The sequence below is a fragment of the Etheostoma spectabile genome, chromosome 2 (genome assembly GCF_008692095.1).
Source record: "Etheostoma spectabile isolate EspeVRDwgs_2016 chromosome 2, UIUC_Espe_1.0, whole genome shotgun sequence".
Classification (NCBI taxonomy): domain Eukaryota; kingdom Metazoa; phylum Chordata; class Actinopteri; order Perciformes; family Percidae; genus Etheostoma; species Etheostoma spectabile.
In genome coordinates this window covers 10,438,487-10,454,194 of record NC_045734.1, presented here as the reverse complement: position 1 = coordinate 10,454,194, position 15,708 = coordinate 10,438,487, and the positions used below count along the sequence as shown (strand labels likewise).

The following is a 15,708-nucleotide window of genomic DNA, read 5'->3' as shown; positions in this document are numbered from 1 at the left end:
CTTTCATAAGGAATGCTGTTGATATGCTGCATACTTAAAAATCACACGCAGAAAGAATTAAAACAGAGCTATGGGTAAATTCATATACTTTTACAGGTTCCAGACAGTGATGAGATAGCTCAGGCTGAATTCATTGTATGCTTCCTGTAGAATGAGGAAACTTGTATCAATATCTGTGACTATACAGTAAGATTGTCCGTTAAGTAGCTTAGCATTGGGGAAACTAACCCAAGCCCAAAGATAGCACACATATACACTCACACACACATACCCTACAGAGATGTTCAAGGACTCCAAATTGCTCACAGGGGCATTAGCAGTATTAAATGAAAACATTTGCTGTTCCTCACTAGCCTTCAACTCCCAGGCACCAGGGTTTAAGTAGTATTAGCGTAGTGTGGCTGTGTCTACACCGCCAATAATGACCACGGGAAAAGGAGCCCTCCGCAATACCAGTGACCCTCCCGATCCATTTCCTCATTGATTAAGTGTGTGTGTGTGTGTGTGTGTGTGTGTGTGTGTGGGTGTGTGTGTGGGTGTGGGTGTGGGTGTGTGTGCAATATTCAAACAATATTCTCATCTGCTACTTTTTTAATCTGTGGATTTCTCACTAAAAGCTATTTTAGTTTGCAAATTAAAGGCTTGTTGGAATTGAATGTGTTGGGCTGAGACTGATTGATGAGTTGGGTGTGTGCAGGGATGCAGTCGGGGGCAGTAATGACAGTGTGTGTGTGTTAAAAGGGAGGTTCAATGGTGGGAGCAGCCATTGAGCACAAAGTGTCATTAAGTATTCATAAGTGAGGTGTAGACATTTAAATGACCTCGTTTGAGAGTGTATTTTTGCCATTATTTATATTTGCATGGCACACAGGGAATGGTCCAGCGCCCTGCCACACGGGCAGTGCCCAGGGCTTTAACAAACATGCATACGTGTGTACATGATTTGCCACTGAAATGTCAAAGTCAAGGCTACTCATTTGAATACTGCTAAAGATGGCTGAATAACAAAAACAGAGTGAGACCTTGGGGCCTTGTTTCCCCATGTGAATTGGCCAGAGGCAGCAAGATAATGTACAGTACCAGCCATTTTCCCTTGTTAGTATATTTGGTTTATGTCAGGGGTCTTCAACGTTTTTTAGGCCAAGGACCCCCTAGCTGAAAGAGAGATGGAGCAGGGAACATATATTGTATAAAATTTAGTGGCATAATAAACTGTATCTACAATCACATGTAGGGTGGCCCAATGTCTGTACATATACGTTTTTATGGTGCATACAATACTAATCTTTTAAAATAAAAATTGTTAGCATAGTCATATATTTATACGCAAGTTTTAATCCTTAAGCTTGTCTACCTTATGGCTACCTTAGCTGTAGGCCAGTAAACCTTTCATCACTGTTGTGTACATTAATATATATATATATATATATATATATATATATATATATCTTTACTATTAATTAATTTCATTTATTTCATTCATTCATTCATTCATTCATTTATTTGCGTGTGCGCATCTGTGTGTGTTCCCAGGCCAGGTGGAAGGATGCAGCGTGCAGAACCATGGCAGCTAAGACAAGAGAACAGTGATGCAGTTTGGAATGAGCTGGCCTACTTAAAAAACCTCACCAGGAAACTCTCCATTGAAAAGTAAGTCCCTTGCTGTCAAAGTTGCCTGGCTGAATCATAGATAATATCAGCACTGGACGTTTGAGTGTGCATACACACATTCAATTTAAAACCCTCTCTCTCTCTCTCACACTCTCTCTCTCTCTCTCTCTCTCTCTCTCTCTCACGTGTACACACATACTGACGTGCACTCCAACTGTCCCTTCTTGTTTGTGGGTGTTAAAATTCGAGTGTGCCCTTCCCAACTTCACAGCATCCACCTAGCCCTCCACATCATTAACAACCAGCAGGGGCCAAAGCAAGATCATTAGACTCTGTGCTCATTTGTAAAATTGGCTGCCCGAATATTCACACATAAAAGTGCAGGAAGTAAAATCACATTATCAGACTCCCTGGCTGTGTCTTTGTGAAATAATTGCGTTTTTAATGGAACATTTATGCCAAACTGTAGTCGTGTTGCTGGTGTTATTAAGTGAGTGTCAATAAGATACTCAATACATACTTATAGTCAGTTAGCTGTAGTAGTGTAATTCGCTCAAATCTTGACTTTGAGTTTGGTATTTTATTACAGAATTACTTTTCTGCAAGAGGTGCTTTTCATTGAATTTCTTGTTACTTAGTTTTTCTTTCTTTCCTCCTGTCTTTGTTTTTAAGTCTGTCTCTGGGTGTAGTACAGCCATTGTCTTGTTTGATCTAAAGAAAGCCCTTGTAACCGTACCACTAACACTGACCCTCTATGATGCTACTCAAAGCTTGGCCTAAAGCCACAGTCTACCTCTCCCCAATCTCCCCTGGCCTTCACCTCTTCTCACCTCTTCCCTCCTCTATCCTATGCCTCTGTACCCTTCTCTTCCCCTCTTCCTACTTGTCTTCCCAGTTGCCTCCCTCTGGTCCTCTGTGATGCTGCAGTAGGCCGAGGCCAGAATTCTAGTACTTGCCCCCCACCCCCTCCACTGCTTTCCCCTCTGCTCACCCCCAGCCCTGTCCTCCTAATCCCAGCTGAGCTCATTATGATATAGCCCGGCTGCCTCTCTCCAAGCCTGAGCTGTCCGAGCTAATTACAGGCTAGCAGCCCTAGTGCTGCCGATGCTGCCTGTTAAGGGATGTCCATCCGCCTGCCTGCCCGGCCACAACTAGAGCTGAGCAGAGTTGAGTACTGGATGGTCTGGGGATGGGGGGGGCAGACTACAGAGAATACGCAGGGTCCTTGGAACTGACCTGCGAGGGAAACCACGAGGGATGGAGAGCGGCTGGCCTCTTTCCTAGCTGTGTAACTGGCCTGTCCTCCGGGGTTAGTGTTGATCCCCTTCATGTGCCCCTTACCAGCTCAACCTCATCTCCTCCATTCCCGCCCCCAGAGCCCCTCCTTAACCGGGTGGCTGGTGCAAAGTAAACTTGGCTGGGATCTTTAAACTTCAGAAAAACTCTCCGTTCCAGGGCACTCATCTGCGGACAGCTCAGTGCGTTGAAATAAGCAAAATTATACTGCCCATCTCTATATCAGTCCTCGCTTTCTTCCATACCTGTTGTCGGAAGAAACAGGAACAGATAAGGTTGTTTGGACTATGGACAAAGCCAGCTTAACCAAACAGCTTTACTTCTCTGCAATGCAAATTTCTGTTGAGAGGCAACAGAAAAGGCAAAAGTGCGTCCATCACAGTGCAACAACAACAACAGTTTGTGAAATCATAACTCCCAGGAAACTGTTGGGGAAAGCAGTTGCAGCTTGTTGTTCCATTGACCGTGTTATAATGATTGTGCTTGTGAAGGTTATGCTAGATAAGTGTTAGCAATGATCCACTAATGGGTAATTAACTCCTGGAAGCTGAAGAATTTAGGGCCAAACAAAGGCCCCTTGTAAAGCTTTGAATGCCAAGTGGCTGGCTTTAGAGGAGAGTCTCTGTTTAAACTCATTTGCGCTCCGTTATTGTCATGATTTTGTGCACAGATGCTTCCTATCACCTCCTCCAGAAACAGCACTTTTAAAGACCGTCTTGAGGCCCAAATGACCGTTTCCCAGAATGAATATTGCTGGGATAAGTCCTGCACAGTGGGTCCCCACAGTGTTAAGAAAAGGTTATGAAGCCTCTAATCTCTGCACTTGAGTAAGAGGTTGAGCAATACGGTAAAACAGGTCTGTTTTTTAGCTGATTTACTGGCTCCCCATGGCTCATCATAATGACTTGCATAATGATGCAGTAAGCAACAAATTGCTTATTGTTTGACAACCTTTTACACAAAATCGTAGCAAACTATTAGCAGGATGGTTTCTTGTGTGGAGTGTTGTGGTTTAGTGTCTCTGAACATTGTTAAGATATGCATATCATTTGGTCAGTCCATTAAAAAAAAAGACATGCACTACAAGGCCACTACTTCCATGCACCTTTTGGTCTATTTCTGTCACTTTAAAAGCTGTTGATAAGAATTTAAGGTATCCATGGCGAACTGAAATTAATCGTTAGAAATGTAATAACCAAGTTGAATTTGTCTAAAACATTTACTGTTTTGATGCTAGCCATCTCATGATTTCAACCTTTCTTAACAGTATGGGACTGCCTTTTTTCTTTCATCATTTAGTCCGCAAATAATCCTAGTAGAAAACTAGCTTCTTCTTATACAGTCATGTGATTATGCACGGACAGATTCTGACATGAAGACCCACCTCTCAACATTTAACCAGTTTACAGTCTCTCACAGATGCTCGCTGGAGTGCTTTTAAGGCAAAAGGCACAAACAAATAAACTTCTTGACACCAAGGATGATTTTTGATTGAGATTTCCTTCTGGTTATGGTAGATGGTTGGCAAGAAGCTACGGGCAGGGTGGGCTAAAAGAATCGCAGTGGGATCATTTTATCTGCCTCATTATGCTTCTGTCTGCGGCACTCCGTGTCCGTGCTTGTTAATTGTTGTTAAAGGTCTGTTGGTAAAAAAGAGGCAGGGATTATTTAGGCCCCATAAACAGAATAAACGCATGCAGTGCACCCTCACACTTAAGATGCTATACTCAGACGACATCAAAGCATAAATTAGTTAGCGATTACTGGGGAAAAAGCCTTTGAGATCATTTGCATCTGCAGCAGCAGTGAAAGCTCCTCTATAGAGAGTGACCATTATGGATGTGAACCTCCCCAATAAGCGACGTTGACACTAATTAAGTTTAATAAAGTTTACCCCGATGTTCCTCAGATTCCTCTATTTCTTTTCGTTTCATCTTGATTTGCTAAAAGGTATTAGAAGTAATGAGAGTCTTTTGCTCCTCGGACCAGGGCTTAGTTGGAGGAGGGACACATTTGCTCACACACACACTCACACTCACACTCACACTCTAACACACACACACACACACACACACACACACACACACACACACACACACACACACAAACAGAATGTTTTATGCATGTTTTAAAATCCGACAACTAAGGTTTTTCCTTCATTAATTATTTGGTAAATTAATTATTGTGTAAAGAAAACTTGCTTTACACTTGGTTCATAATTATAATGCAAGCTTCAGCACACCATCAAGTCTTACTTAGTCCCATAACAAGATCAAATTAGAGCACAAAAAACTATTATTTTAAAGAACCCAACCTCAGAAATACAATTCAAACGTAAAGAAGGGAGAATGTAGTGTGCCTATCTCCTCTCATATTCAAATAGTCATTGACTCTGGTAGTTGTGTATACTTATTCATCATGTTTGATAAATACACCATTATGATATTGTCTTATTTCATATCAGGATACCTAGCAGCATGAACAAGCCTCTTGCACAGGGAATATTGTGGACATCCTATGTTGTTTCCACCAGAGGTTATTACATGAATCCCCATTCACCTCTCATATCAGCTGCCTGTGGCTGGAGAACCTACGGTAACTCTTAAAGACTCGCTGCTGTAACAGCTGCCGCTGCATCGCCCAGAGCTAAAATACAGCACTGAGCCATTTACTAACTCCACCAGTCACCATTTTGGCTGACAACAGTGGTTTGTCCACAAAAACTCCCTCCATGAATGAATAGCCCTCTAGCCTGAGTTAACCATAGGGAAATATCCCCCCCCCCCCCCCCCCCAAAAAAAAAGATTCTTTCCCCAGTGACAAAAATGCCAGAGGTTTTTTTTTCCCACTATCTCACCCTATTCCCTGCTGTTCCTGTGTATTTTTATGTGCCGAGGAGGAAGCTGGCATGTTAAAGCACAATGGCTACAGATGATGTTGTGTTGTACACCCTTGTGGATGGAGGCTGGCAGTTTGTGCTTTAAGCTGTGTTAGGTGCAACACCGGTAGAGTCAAGATCAAATGACATGGAGTGGATAGCTTAGGGCTGAAGTTCTAGCGCTGCACGAGAGAGACAAATGTTTTCAAAAAAGGGGCCAAAAGAGCGGCGTGAGACACAAACTTACATTTCAGACCACATCATTACCAAACATAACACCTGGTCTGGTGCCTTTAGTTTGGTTTCTACCTCAAAACCTTTATGCCTGCTGAGTGTTATTCTACCTGAGGTGTAACGGCAAGTTGAGAGGGAATTGAAAATTTAATTTATCATTCAGATTAAAAAAAGAAAAATACTTGAAATACTCATTAGGAGGTGTGGCTGTTGAGAACCTGTCCTCTGTGATAACAAGGATATGATAGAAGAACATGGTTTCATTTCAGATCGCAGGTTCCTGAAGGTAGTCTAACGTAGGGGAAAGGTGTAGAATCTTTTTCGGGTGGAGGCGGCTATAATGTGATGCAGATCTGAAACATAGCTCCTTGAGGTTTGGATTTAGCTCAATACTACTACAGTGTTGCCTAAACATCCTTTTGAATTCTCTAAGCTACTCTTTTCCCATCATCAGGACCCCAATAGGCTGAAAATAGTAAGTAACGGTTTATCAAATGATGTACTCAAACAAGGAAGCAAAGTGCAACTGTAAGGGGAGATTGGAGCAAGCCACTCATGGAAACGGTTTGTGCAGTCCCAAATTAAATTGTAGTTTTGAAACTCTTAAGAAACAGAGAAAAAGCTGTACACACCGTAAAAAGATGTGGTTGTATTTACATTAACCGAAAGCATTGACAGATGCTGTAATTCCAAATTGAGACAAACAAAACTCTTTCTGCAGTAACATTGTGACACATCATGTAACGTAACAAAACTAAAGCAAATGTAACAAAATGGCATACTATATGTATACAGTATATATATACATTTATTTTTACTAAATAATCTTGGCAAATATTGACGATAACAAATCAAATTAGTGTTATTGCTTTTGTAAAATCCCTAGCTCTGCTAATCCGCTATCTATGGCAGACTGGTGCACATTCTGCAACCACTGAGTGTTACTGAATAAGGTTGCAATAGTCTTCTATCTCCCGAATGTTATGCTGTGAAACTGGAGACCCCTGACCAATGATCTCCATCTGCAATCTAATCCCTTCTCCATCCAAGAAAGTATGCTCATCCTTTAACAAAATTGAATGTTTTGCATATGAATTTTGCTTTAGCGTCAATACCATCAGCACCCGAAAAGGCATAAAAGAGAAACATGAGATGAAAGAGGCTCCTTTCACACACTACATATTTCAGCTCATTTGTCCCATTAACAGCCTGGACACATAAGGCAGTGCTGGTGCCTCATCGACTTGAATTCATTTATGGAGGAAAATCTATAGAGGAGCGACACATATCCATCTGCTTTCCCACCCCCCTAAGGTATAGCCAATTGTGTACCTATTTAAGCTGCGGTCAGCCATTAGACCAGGCCTCTACTAGACTGTGTGGGCTAAAAAGCTAATTACTTTCTTTCCCTGTGCTATGGCGATAACTTTTCCCCGGTCATTTCCTTGGTAAATGTAGGGAAAAATATCTTGGTTGAGCTAGCAAAATTAGATTGGTTAAAACAGGTGTCTAGTTTGAGTCAATTGCAATTATGGTCATCATAGTTCACCTTAGCCACAAATGCCCTGTTTATTCTCCAAGATTTCAGAGAGTATTGTGCATGCTGCAGTCGCTGCATGCCTTAAAAAGTCATTCAGAAGGAAGACCTACTGTTGTAATGAGGTTAACTGAGGGAAGAATGCCACCAGTAGCTGGAGCTTGTTTCTAGTGTTTCTCTCTGACTCTGTGGAGCAGAAGGGAGGGGAATTAGGTATGTGTTTCAGGTGTGGTTGTCTCCGTGGGCTTGTGTGTATCCTCAGTAGACTTCAGTTGGGGTCCTAATAATAACTTGAAAGTGCTAAGCTCCGAGCATGGCTCCACATAATTAGCCTTTAGCAGGAATCAAGCTAATTGCAGAAAGGTAATTGGGCACACTTTTCAGTCTGTTTGTCTGTTATGATACACACACACACACACACACACACACACACACACACACAAACTGTACTTTCCTACCTTGGCGTTTCATGTTGCTTGTCACTTTGATTGAGATAAATTTAAAAGCATTTTAATTAGTTGATTTCTTAACCATCTCGTCTTTTTAGTTAGAAAGAGAAAGGCAATGGATAAGATTCCAGTTAAAATGTGAAATAAAAGTTTCTACAATGGCGTCCACAGTGGAATCCAGACTGCATTATTTGTGGAGATGGGGTTGGTAGTGGTTTCATATTTATTTCATATTTATTTCAGTTAATTATGTGTGTGACTGCAGAGCCGGCGTAGAAGAGGAGTTGGACATGCTGCGAGTCCAGGCTGCTATGGACCGGGCCACAGTGAAGGAGCTCCACATGTGTCTTGCTAGTGAACACCAAGGTAAAGCATTTTTTTCTTCATATATTTTTAAACATGAATCTTTAAAACCACTTTTTTTTCAATTTCATTTTTACTGTCTGTTGGTGTGGAAATAATTTGCGTAAATTGAATTTTTATTCAATCCTTGCATTAATTTACTGTATTGTTTTCTACGATGCCAATGTTGCACAAAGATAAAAACAAAAACAAAAAAAAACTGGAAGGACCACTTAATAATGGTGGAATAGGATGCTTGTCTAACATGACCGCACCTGCAAGCCATCCTTTTACCTCTGGGCCATGTGTATTAGTGAGCAGAATTAATTAGACAACTCCCAGTGGAATTAATACAACAACTCAATTAAGACTTGATCAGCTCCTCGCAAGTTGATTGAGAGATCAAGTAGTGTTCATCTTGTCTGCATATATCATTCCCAATGTTAAAAAGCACATCGCATTTAATGTAATCTGCAACCTTTTGTCAGACAATGACCACCGCAACTGCTAGCCTCAATTAACTAGTTCAATAACAAATCTGTCCTAGATCACTTTCATTTTCTTCACAACCATTGATGGTGTCTATTAGAGATTTAAAGGAAGCATGTGATTTAAAGGATGGCAGTAATCAAAATCCTATTGACAGTCCAGTACTAGGAAATAAGCTCTTTTGAAACGACATACTTAGTTTTACATCTTGTCAGACAAGTAATGACTAAATGTTGATAAATGTTACACATGTGCCTGTCTATCTGCTTTCTTGTCTTTTGAGCTAACATGTACAATCACTTTCCAGTTTCCATCAATTAAAAAAAATAACCTTAACAAAAAACAACTGCAGAGAGTGGCTTTACACAATGCGCTCCCCAGTACTGCTGTTTTTATTGTAGTACCACTAATGTTAAAGTGGTATTCTCTATAAAAATGCACTCTTGGTAGTACCATATATAGCCATACAAGCTTAAAAAACACATCTATTGAATATATTACATCTTTAGAACATAAAGCACTTCTGTTTTTTCCTCACTGTGCATTATTTTGCTAAAATCACTGTTTTGTAAAATATAAAACTCACTTAAACATTGTTTCAAAATAGGTTTTTAGGTTTATATAGTTGTATATTGTGATTTTGGAGAAGATAAGCTTATCGTACAATGTGAATTCAAAAATACCAGTTATGTTAGTTAGTTATTTTGTTCTTGAAATTGGGCTGTATCATCTTGATCTTTCATCATTGTTTGGAATATTTACATCTGGACTAAAACCAGTATGTTTAGGGGTCAAAAGAAAGTAAAACCCACATTATTAAGAAAACATTGTGAGTGGTCACAACATTTGCCCCCGAAAAACCTCTGTGACCCAATAAAAGGTATGGAGTGTTGAAATGCTCACGCTGGGATCAGACTAACGAAAGGCAGCAGATGAAAGGAACAGAGCCTTTGTGCTGCAGCCCATGAGGAGACGTGGAGGAGACGTTAATGTATGCTGCAATGCCAGGACCTCCTCAAACTGTGGGTGACTAGGGAGTCACCACGTCTTCTTATCAAGGTAGTGCTGAGGTACCAACTCCCAAGCCACCAGCACTGGAGCTGGATAATTGTCTACCAACCTGGTTATGTACCCAGCGAACAAGGCAGCCCTTCTGTCCTATTTGGTGCTCTGTCTGATTGAATGTGACATGCTGGGAAGACAAAAGAGCAGGCTAATTCAAAGTAACAAACTTCCCTGGGCAAAGCGTCAAATGTAAAGCAAGGGAGCAGCAGCTCCTCCCAACATAACCCTCACGCTTTATTACTCTCCCTTCAATGGCCTCTTTATCCAACTCACACCCCATAAGGTCAACTGACCTAAAAGTCAAGGTCCTGAATACTTAATCAACCAGCCTAATTGTAAAACATTATTTTGGTTGTCCTGTCATAAATGCTTAACAGGAGAGCATGAAAGGCAGAAGGTTTTATATTTTGTGTTGCCCTTTGCATCTAGGGGAGCAGAGGACATATTGCTACTTTTGCAGGTATATACTGTATGTCAAACAGTGACGCTGAGGCTTGGCGCCTTGGTTGCATCAAATCCCCAAGCACTTTGACTCCTGCATGAATTCTGTTGTTATCATAAAGACTAAATCATATGTTTGCCACTACAAGGCCACTACTGAAGTTTTCCGAATAAAGCATCGTGTTAGTCTGCAGAGATTAGTTGTCCATTGGGGAAACATAGTGGACTACAAGGCAGTGCAGCCTGGGGCTGTGTGTTCACGAGGGAGTCAAGCACTTCTCTTCATTTGTTTAAGATCCCTAGAGAGAGGTTGCACATTACATGTCCCAGTGTGTGCTTTTGAACTATGTTTTTTTTAAATTTCTGTGTGGACTACTGAATAAAACACTTTTCTGTTAATCAGGATGGAAAAGGGCTATTTGATAAGATTTAAGAAACAGGAGTTGGGTTTTAGCAGTTTGAAAATGTTGAAGTCCCTCTGAAAACAGCATCAGTGATTCTGCGTTCTTTCCGATTTGGTTGACAAAAGAAGAATAAAGAGAATAAAGAAACTGGACCGTAGGAAGGAAATTAGACCTTAGAAAGGCTAATTGATTTAATGTACCTTTTACCATTTAATGTGTCTTTATTATCATTCTATTGATTGAGCAGCCTGAGTGTGACACATCATGTCACAATAAGGAGCTTTGTTCCCCTTTGCAGAATTGCTTCGCAAAGTGCCAAAGGAGCGCCAGGTCAAAAGCAGCACTCCAAAAAAGCTTTCTGTTTCTTCAGAGCGAATGGAACAGTCATTTAAAAAGGTACAGTACTATGCCGTCACTAAGTGTTCTTTGTCATTGCCAATAAAAGAAACCCGACAGAGCCATGACTACACACAATGCCTCTCAGAAAATGTGTTTTTCCTCTTTTAAGAATGATTCAAAAGTGTTCTAACTCTTTGGAGAATTGGTCATGTAGTCATTTCCAAGTCAAGTGTCAGCTTGGAAGTCGTTTTTTCACAGCTTAAAGCATTCTACAAACTAGAAGAGCACTCAGAGAGAGAGAGTGCAGACCTTTGCCAAGGCATGCCCTGTCTCACAATGTTAATCCAGTGTGAAGTTTTCCAATCAGGAAATCATGTTCCCAATTGTTCTGACACCACGTGAACGCAGCACATATGCCCTATCTTGCAATGTTAACAAAAGTGAGAAATAATTTGTGTGTCTGCCCCGTGATTGGGATCCGCTCTAAACAATTATTGAGTTCTTCCTTGGCCAATGCTACACCCTTCCATCAAGTTTTACCACAAATAGTTACTGTAGGGGGTGGAGTAGAAAAAAACTGTATCAAGTTATCCTAGAAAACTAAGGTAATTTATAATTTTATTTTATTTTTATATATATATATCAAAGCTGTTCGTAGGTTACACATATTTGTGCACACTTGCTTCATAAACCCCTGACTTTAAATGTTACCTTCATGGCGGTGAATCATCAAGAATGGGGATGGCCATCTGATTTTGTTTGAAAGGTACCAGGCTTCACCAGCAGGCAGAGTGAGAACCAAATAAAATGGAAAAAATTTGCCTGGAGGCACAAATCCAGCAGGCATGCCCTGTTCTCTTAAACAGTCTCCACCAAAGATCTAACAAATAGACTAAGTGCTCCTGGTTGGTGAGGGTGATCTGGGTAAGGGGATTCCAGTCAGATGTCCATAGCCATGCCAGGCTGGCGAGGGGGGTGTTGCTCCACTCATTAGATCAGCCATACACAGCATATATGCATTCGCACAAACACCTTTGAGAAAATATTTAGGGAGCATAAACACTGTGTGCATGCTACCACACACAAGTCAAATCCGGAATTGGCTATTCTAATAGAAATGTTCACTGATAACATATGCTATAGAATAACAACAGGGTGAACAACAGCTTGGCATGTTGTTGTTTTCACTAGCGTTGCAAAAGCAGCATATTCAAAGGTTTGATTATTGATGGTAAAAACTACAGATATGCAAGGGGAAAAATTAACTATGTTGTATCACTGAGGCCTTACATATCTGATTCCTTCAGATTGAACAGCTGGAGCGAAGGATGGTGTCCCTGGAGGTGGAGACAGAAAGGCTGAGGGAAGAGAAAGAGCAGCTACTTCAGGCCAAGGAAGACTTGGCCCACAACTGCCGCAGACTCCAAGCCTCCCTGGATCATCTGCGAACCCAGGAAGCTGTCCGCGAAGAGGCATCCCAAACCCAGGCCCTGGCCCAGGGGGAGCGGCATCGCAGCGAGATCATGGCTTTAGAAGGTCGGCTGGCTTCCTCTCAGAAAGAGAATACCAAGCTTCATCATCAGTTGCTGAAACTGAGACAGGAGCTAGGGATCATCAGAGCAGCTAGGGACTTCTATAGAAACCGTGCAGCAGCACCAGTGCGGGCAAGCGGGGCTGCCAGCAACATTAGTTGCAAGGTCAAATTCAAAACAACAAGCCTCAGAGGTCCGCTACACCTGCACAGCCATCGAACAATCAGCCCCAATCAAGCCATCAGCTGGCAAGGCCGCAGCCCCAGTCCCACTAAGGACGAGTGGGAGGACATGAGCGTAGATAGGTAATGATACACACACATGCACTTATTCTCATAGCCTCCCTCCTCATTATTTTTAGGTGGTAGGAGTGGAGCGGGTGGGCTGGTTGAATTGTTGGGGGCCTACGCAGCATCGAGGGGACAACATGCATATGCAAAGCGTAAGCAAATGGGTGATTGAATTCCATCTTCTGTCTAGTTGGTATTCAGCAGCCAAAAGAAGAATGCAAGCAAGAATGATAGAGAGAAGGAGAGAGGAGGGGGAAACTACTGTCAGATCCTTTGAAATATCCTGGGACGCCTTGCTTGGAGCTTATTGACTGAAATTTGCATGCAAAATTAGCCATTTTTCCACACAAAGTTGAACCAATGCCAGAAAAGCCCAGGGATAAGGGGGCCGCCAAAGCCTCAATACCTTCCAGTGATGCCATTTTCATGCACTAGTCACGCTACCCAGAAATTGACAGTTTGGCAGTTTGATTTAATTTACTGGTCCTTTGCATATTCACTACCCCCCCTTGACAGCACTAAGGATCCCCCTGCATGTACCCCCCCCCCTCCTCCACCCGTACACAAACAACCATAGATGCATGGAAGCTAACCCCACCCTGTGTCTAGTCATATGGGTTATCTTGTGGCATGTCAATTCACAAATGTGTGTGTGCTACTCTTATTTCCTCCAGCCACCCCCGTAACCCCCTCCCAACACATACATTCAGACTAACACACTTCCTTTCCATCTTATCCACCCTCCTCTTTCCTCTCCTTGCCTTAATTTAGTTAGATAAATTTTGAATGACCTGACTCGGCTCAGTACCAGATGTCTACAAGCTGTTTAACACCCTCTAAATTAAGAACCATCGACAGTAATTATTTCATGTATGTTTTATGCAGAAAAGCCACTGAGCCAACATTTATTGAGTGATGGTCGAAATTATTTGATTTCAAACACTCAGAGCTATCGCTGATATTTATTTCCCTTCACTTTCTCTCCCTGTATGCCTCTCTCTATCCACTCTCTCTTTCTTTTGCTCAGTTCTACTAACTCCCCATCTCTTCACCAACTAATTCATCAGGCTGTAATCCACCCCATCTCAATCCACATGAGGCCATTTAACAGGGACTGGGTGCAGCTATGCCTAGCTTTCCTAATGCCTCTCCATGTGGCTAATAAGCAGCAGTCTAATATACGCTTTACCTGAGAGGTGGATCTAAGTGGATTTGTGAAGAAGGGGTCTAAACTGAGATGTTGTCTTATTTAAGGCGCCTGTCAACTGATTTGTTACTGTAAAGCCTTCTGCGTCTCTTTCCTCGCAGCGGTCTTCTTCAACAGGCGTTCCCGGAAATACAGGTTCTCTGCCTAAGGAGGTTTGGCCTAAATAGTGCCAAATAAAAATGCCAGATTTGTTAAGGCTACTGACATGTCTTTGGTTCACCCCCCCCCCCCCCCCCCCCCCCCCCCTTTTTTTTTAGCACTGCCTCGGCTCCCTTCAGTTTTGAGTGCTAAAGGCAGCTGACCATTTTGAGGAGATCAGCAGTTTTGTTAGAGCAGGACAGAATGAGATCAGGAGGGCATGAGGAATATCCTTCTGAATCGTTTGTATTGTTCTATTTATATGGATTTGTGGGGGTGTGTGTGTGTGTGTGTGTGTGTGTGTGTGTGTGTGTGTGTGTGTGCGCGCTCTTAATCACTGCTGGAACACGCTGGAAAAGGAAAGCATACACCAACATAAAGTGTCTTGTTCAGGTGTTAGAGATCCAACCTGTATCCACAGACATTTGTTCATGTAAATGTGTAAAACACAAACCCTGCCCTGAAGTAACGTCATAACATGCCAGCACAGCATCCTTAACTTTCATAGACTTGTGTTTTGAACACATATAACGTTTTGAATTCCAACAGTTTGCAGTTACCATGGCTCTTGTTGTCTGATTGGCTTAATTTTTACTGTAGACAGTATCCAAATTTAACTAACTGTAATGCTAACTGTAGTATTTACACTTACACACATACATTTTGAATCTGTATGTAATGCATAATTAGTAGAAAATGCTTTCAAATAAAGTGAGATGACTTTAGAATTGTACTCACGTACTCAAGTAAATTCAAGTCAGACTTATTTAGCAGTCTGCCCAGCATGAAGCAGATTGCATTTTTCATCAAATGCATGTAACCCTGGTCTTAGTGGTTGTGATTAGTGATCCTAAGCCAGTCCTTGTGCCCCATCCAGACCGGGTTTAACCCTAACTAGCTCCCAGCGGTGTCATGTTCCAGTTAGATGCCGTCTCTGTGGTCTTTTACCTCCGCAGCTTCTCCCAGGCCCCACCTTAATAAACCCGCCAGCGTAAATGTCACTGGCTTTCACCTTCACGTCAAAGGTCATTGTCAATAAACCTCTGTGTGTGTGTGTGTGTGTGTGTGTGTGTGTGTGTGTGTGTGTGTGTGTGTGTGTGTGTGTGTGTGTGTGTGTGTGTGTGTCCCAGGAAGCCCTTACCGTGTGTCCATCAGATGCAACTTTGCTTGGCTCCGCTCAGGCGTGCCTCTTACGCACGTCTGTCACACACAGAGGGCTAATGAAGGCCACAGCCGCTCTCATACATGTTGATGCATTCACCATCAGCACCAAACACTTCAGCTTTTCACTTAATTTACACCCACATTTACACTTCCAGCTCAGAAATTGGATGGGACATTGATTTTCTGTTGGAAGGCAGGGGGAGGGGGGGGTACACATATTTTTGCTTGATGTCAACTAAATCAACCATAAAAGGTAAATTGGATTTTTGCCCAGTGGTGGTACTTTCAGAGA

At 42.0% G+C, this 15,708-nt stretch overlaps 1 protein-coding gene across 4 annotated transcripts in view; it reads left to right on the top strand.

Moving 5' to 3' along the window:
• Positions 1 to 15,708, top strand: part of cntln (centlein, centrosomal protein) — an 87,256-nt gene that overhangs the window by 36,198 nt on the left and 35,350 nt on the right. For all 4 annotated transcript variants that reach the window (XR_004334958.1, XR_004334956.1, XM_032535303.1 and 1 more), the window contains exons 13-16: positions 1,534 to 1,650; positions 8,271 to 8,371; positions 11,045 to 11,142; positions 12,393 to 12,922. Coding sequence is in view for 2 of the 4 variants with exons in the window: in XM_032535303.1 (XP_032391194.1) it covers positions 1,534 to 1,650; positions 8,271 to 8,371; positions 11,045 to 11,142; positions 12,393 to 12,922 (846 nt within the window). In the remaining 2 variants the exon portion in view is untranslated. The remainder of the gene's footprint in view (positions 1 to 1,533; positions 1,651 to 8,270; positions 8,372 to 11,044; positions 11,143 to 12,392; positions 12,923 to 15,708) is intronic.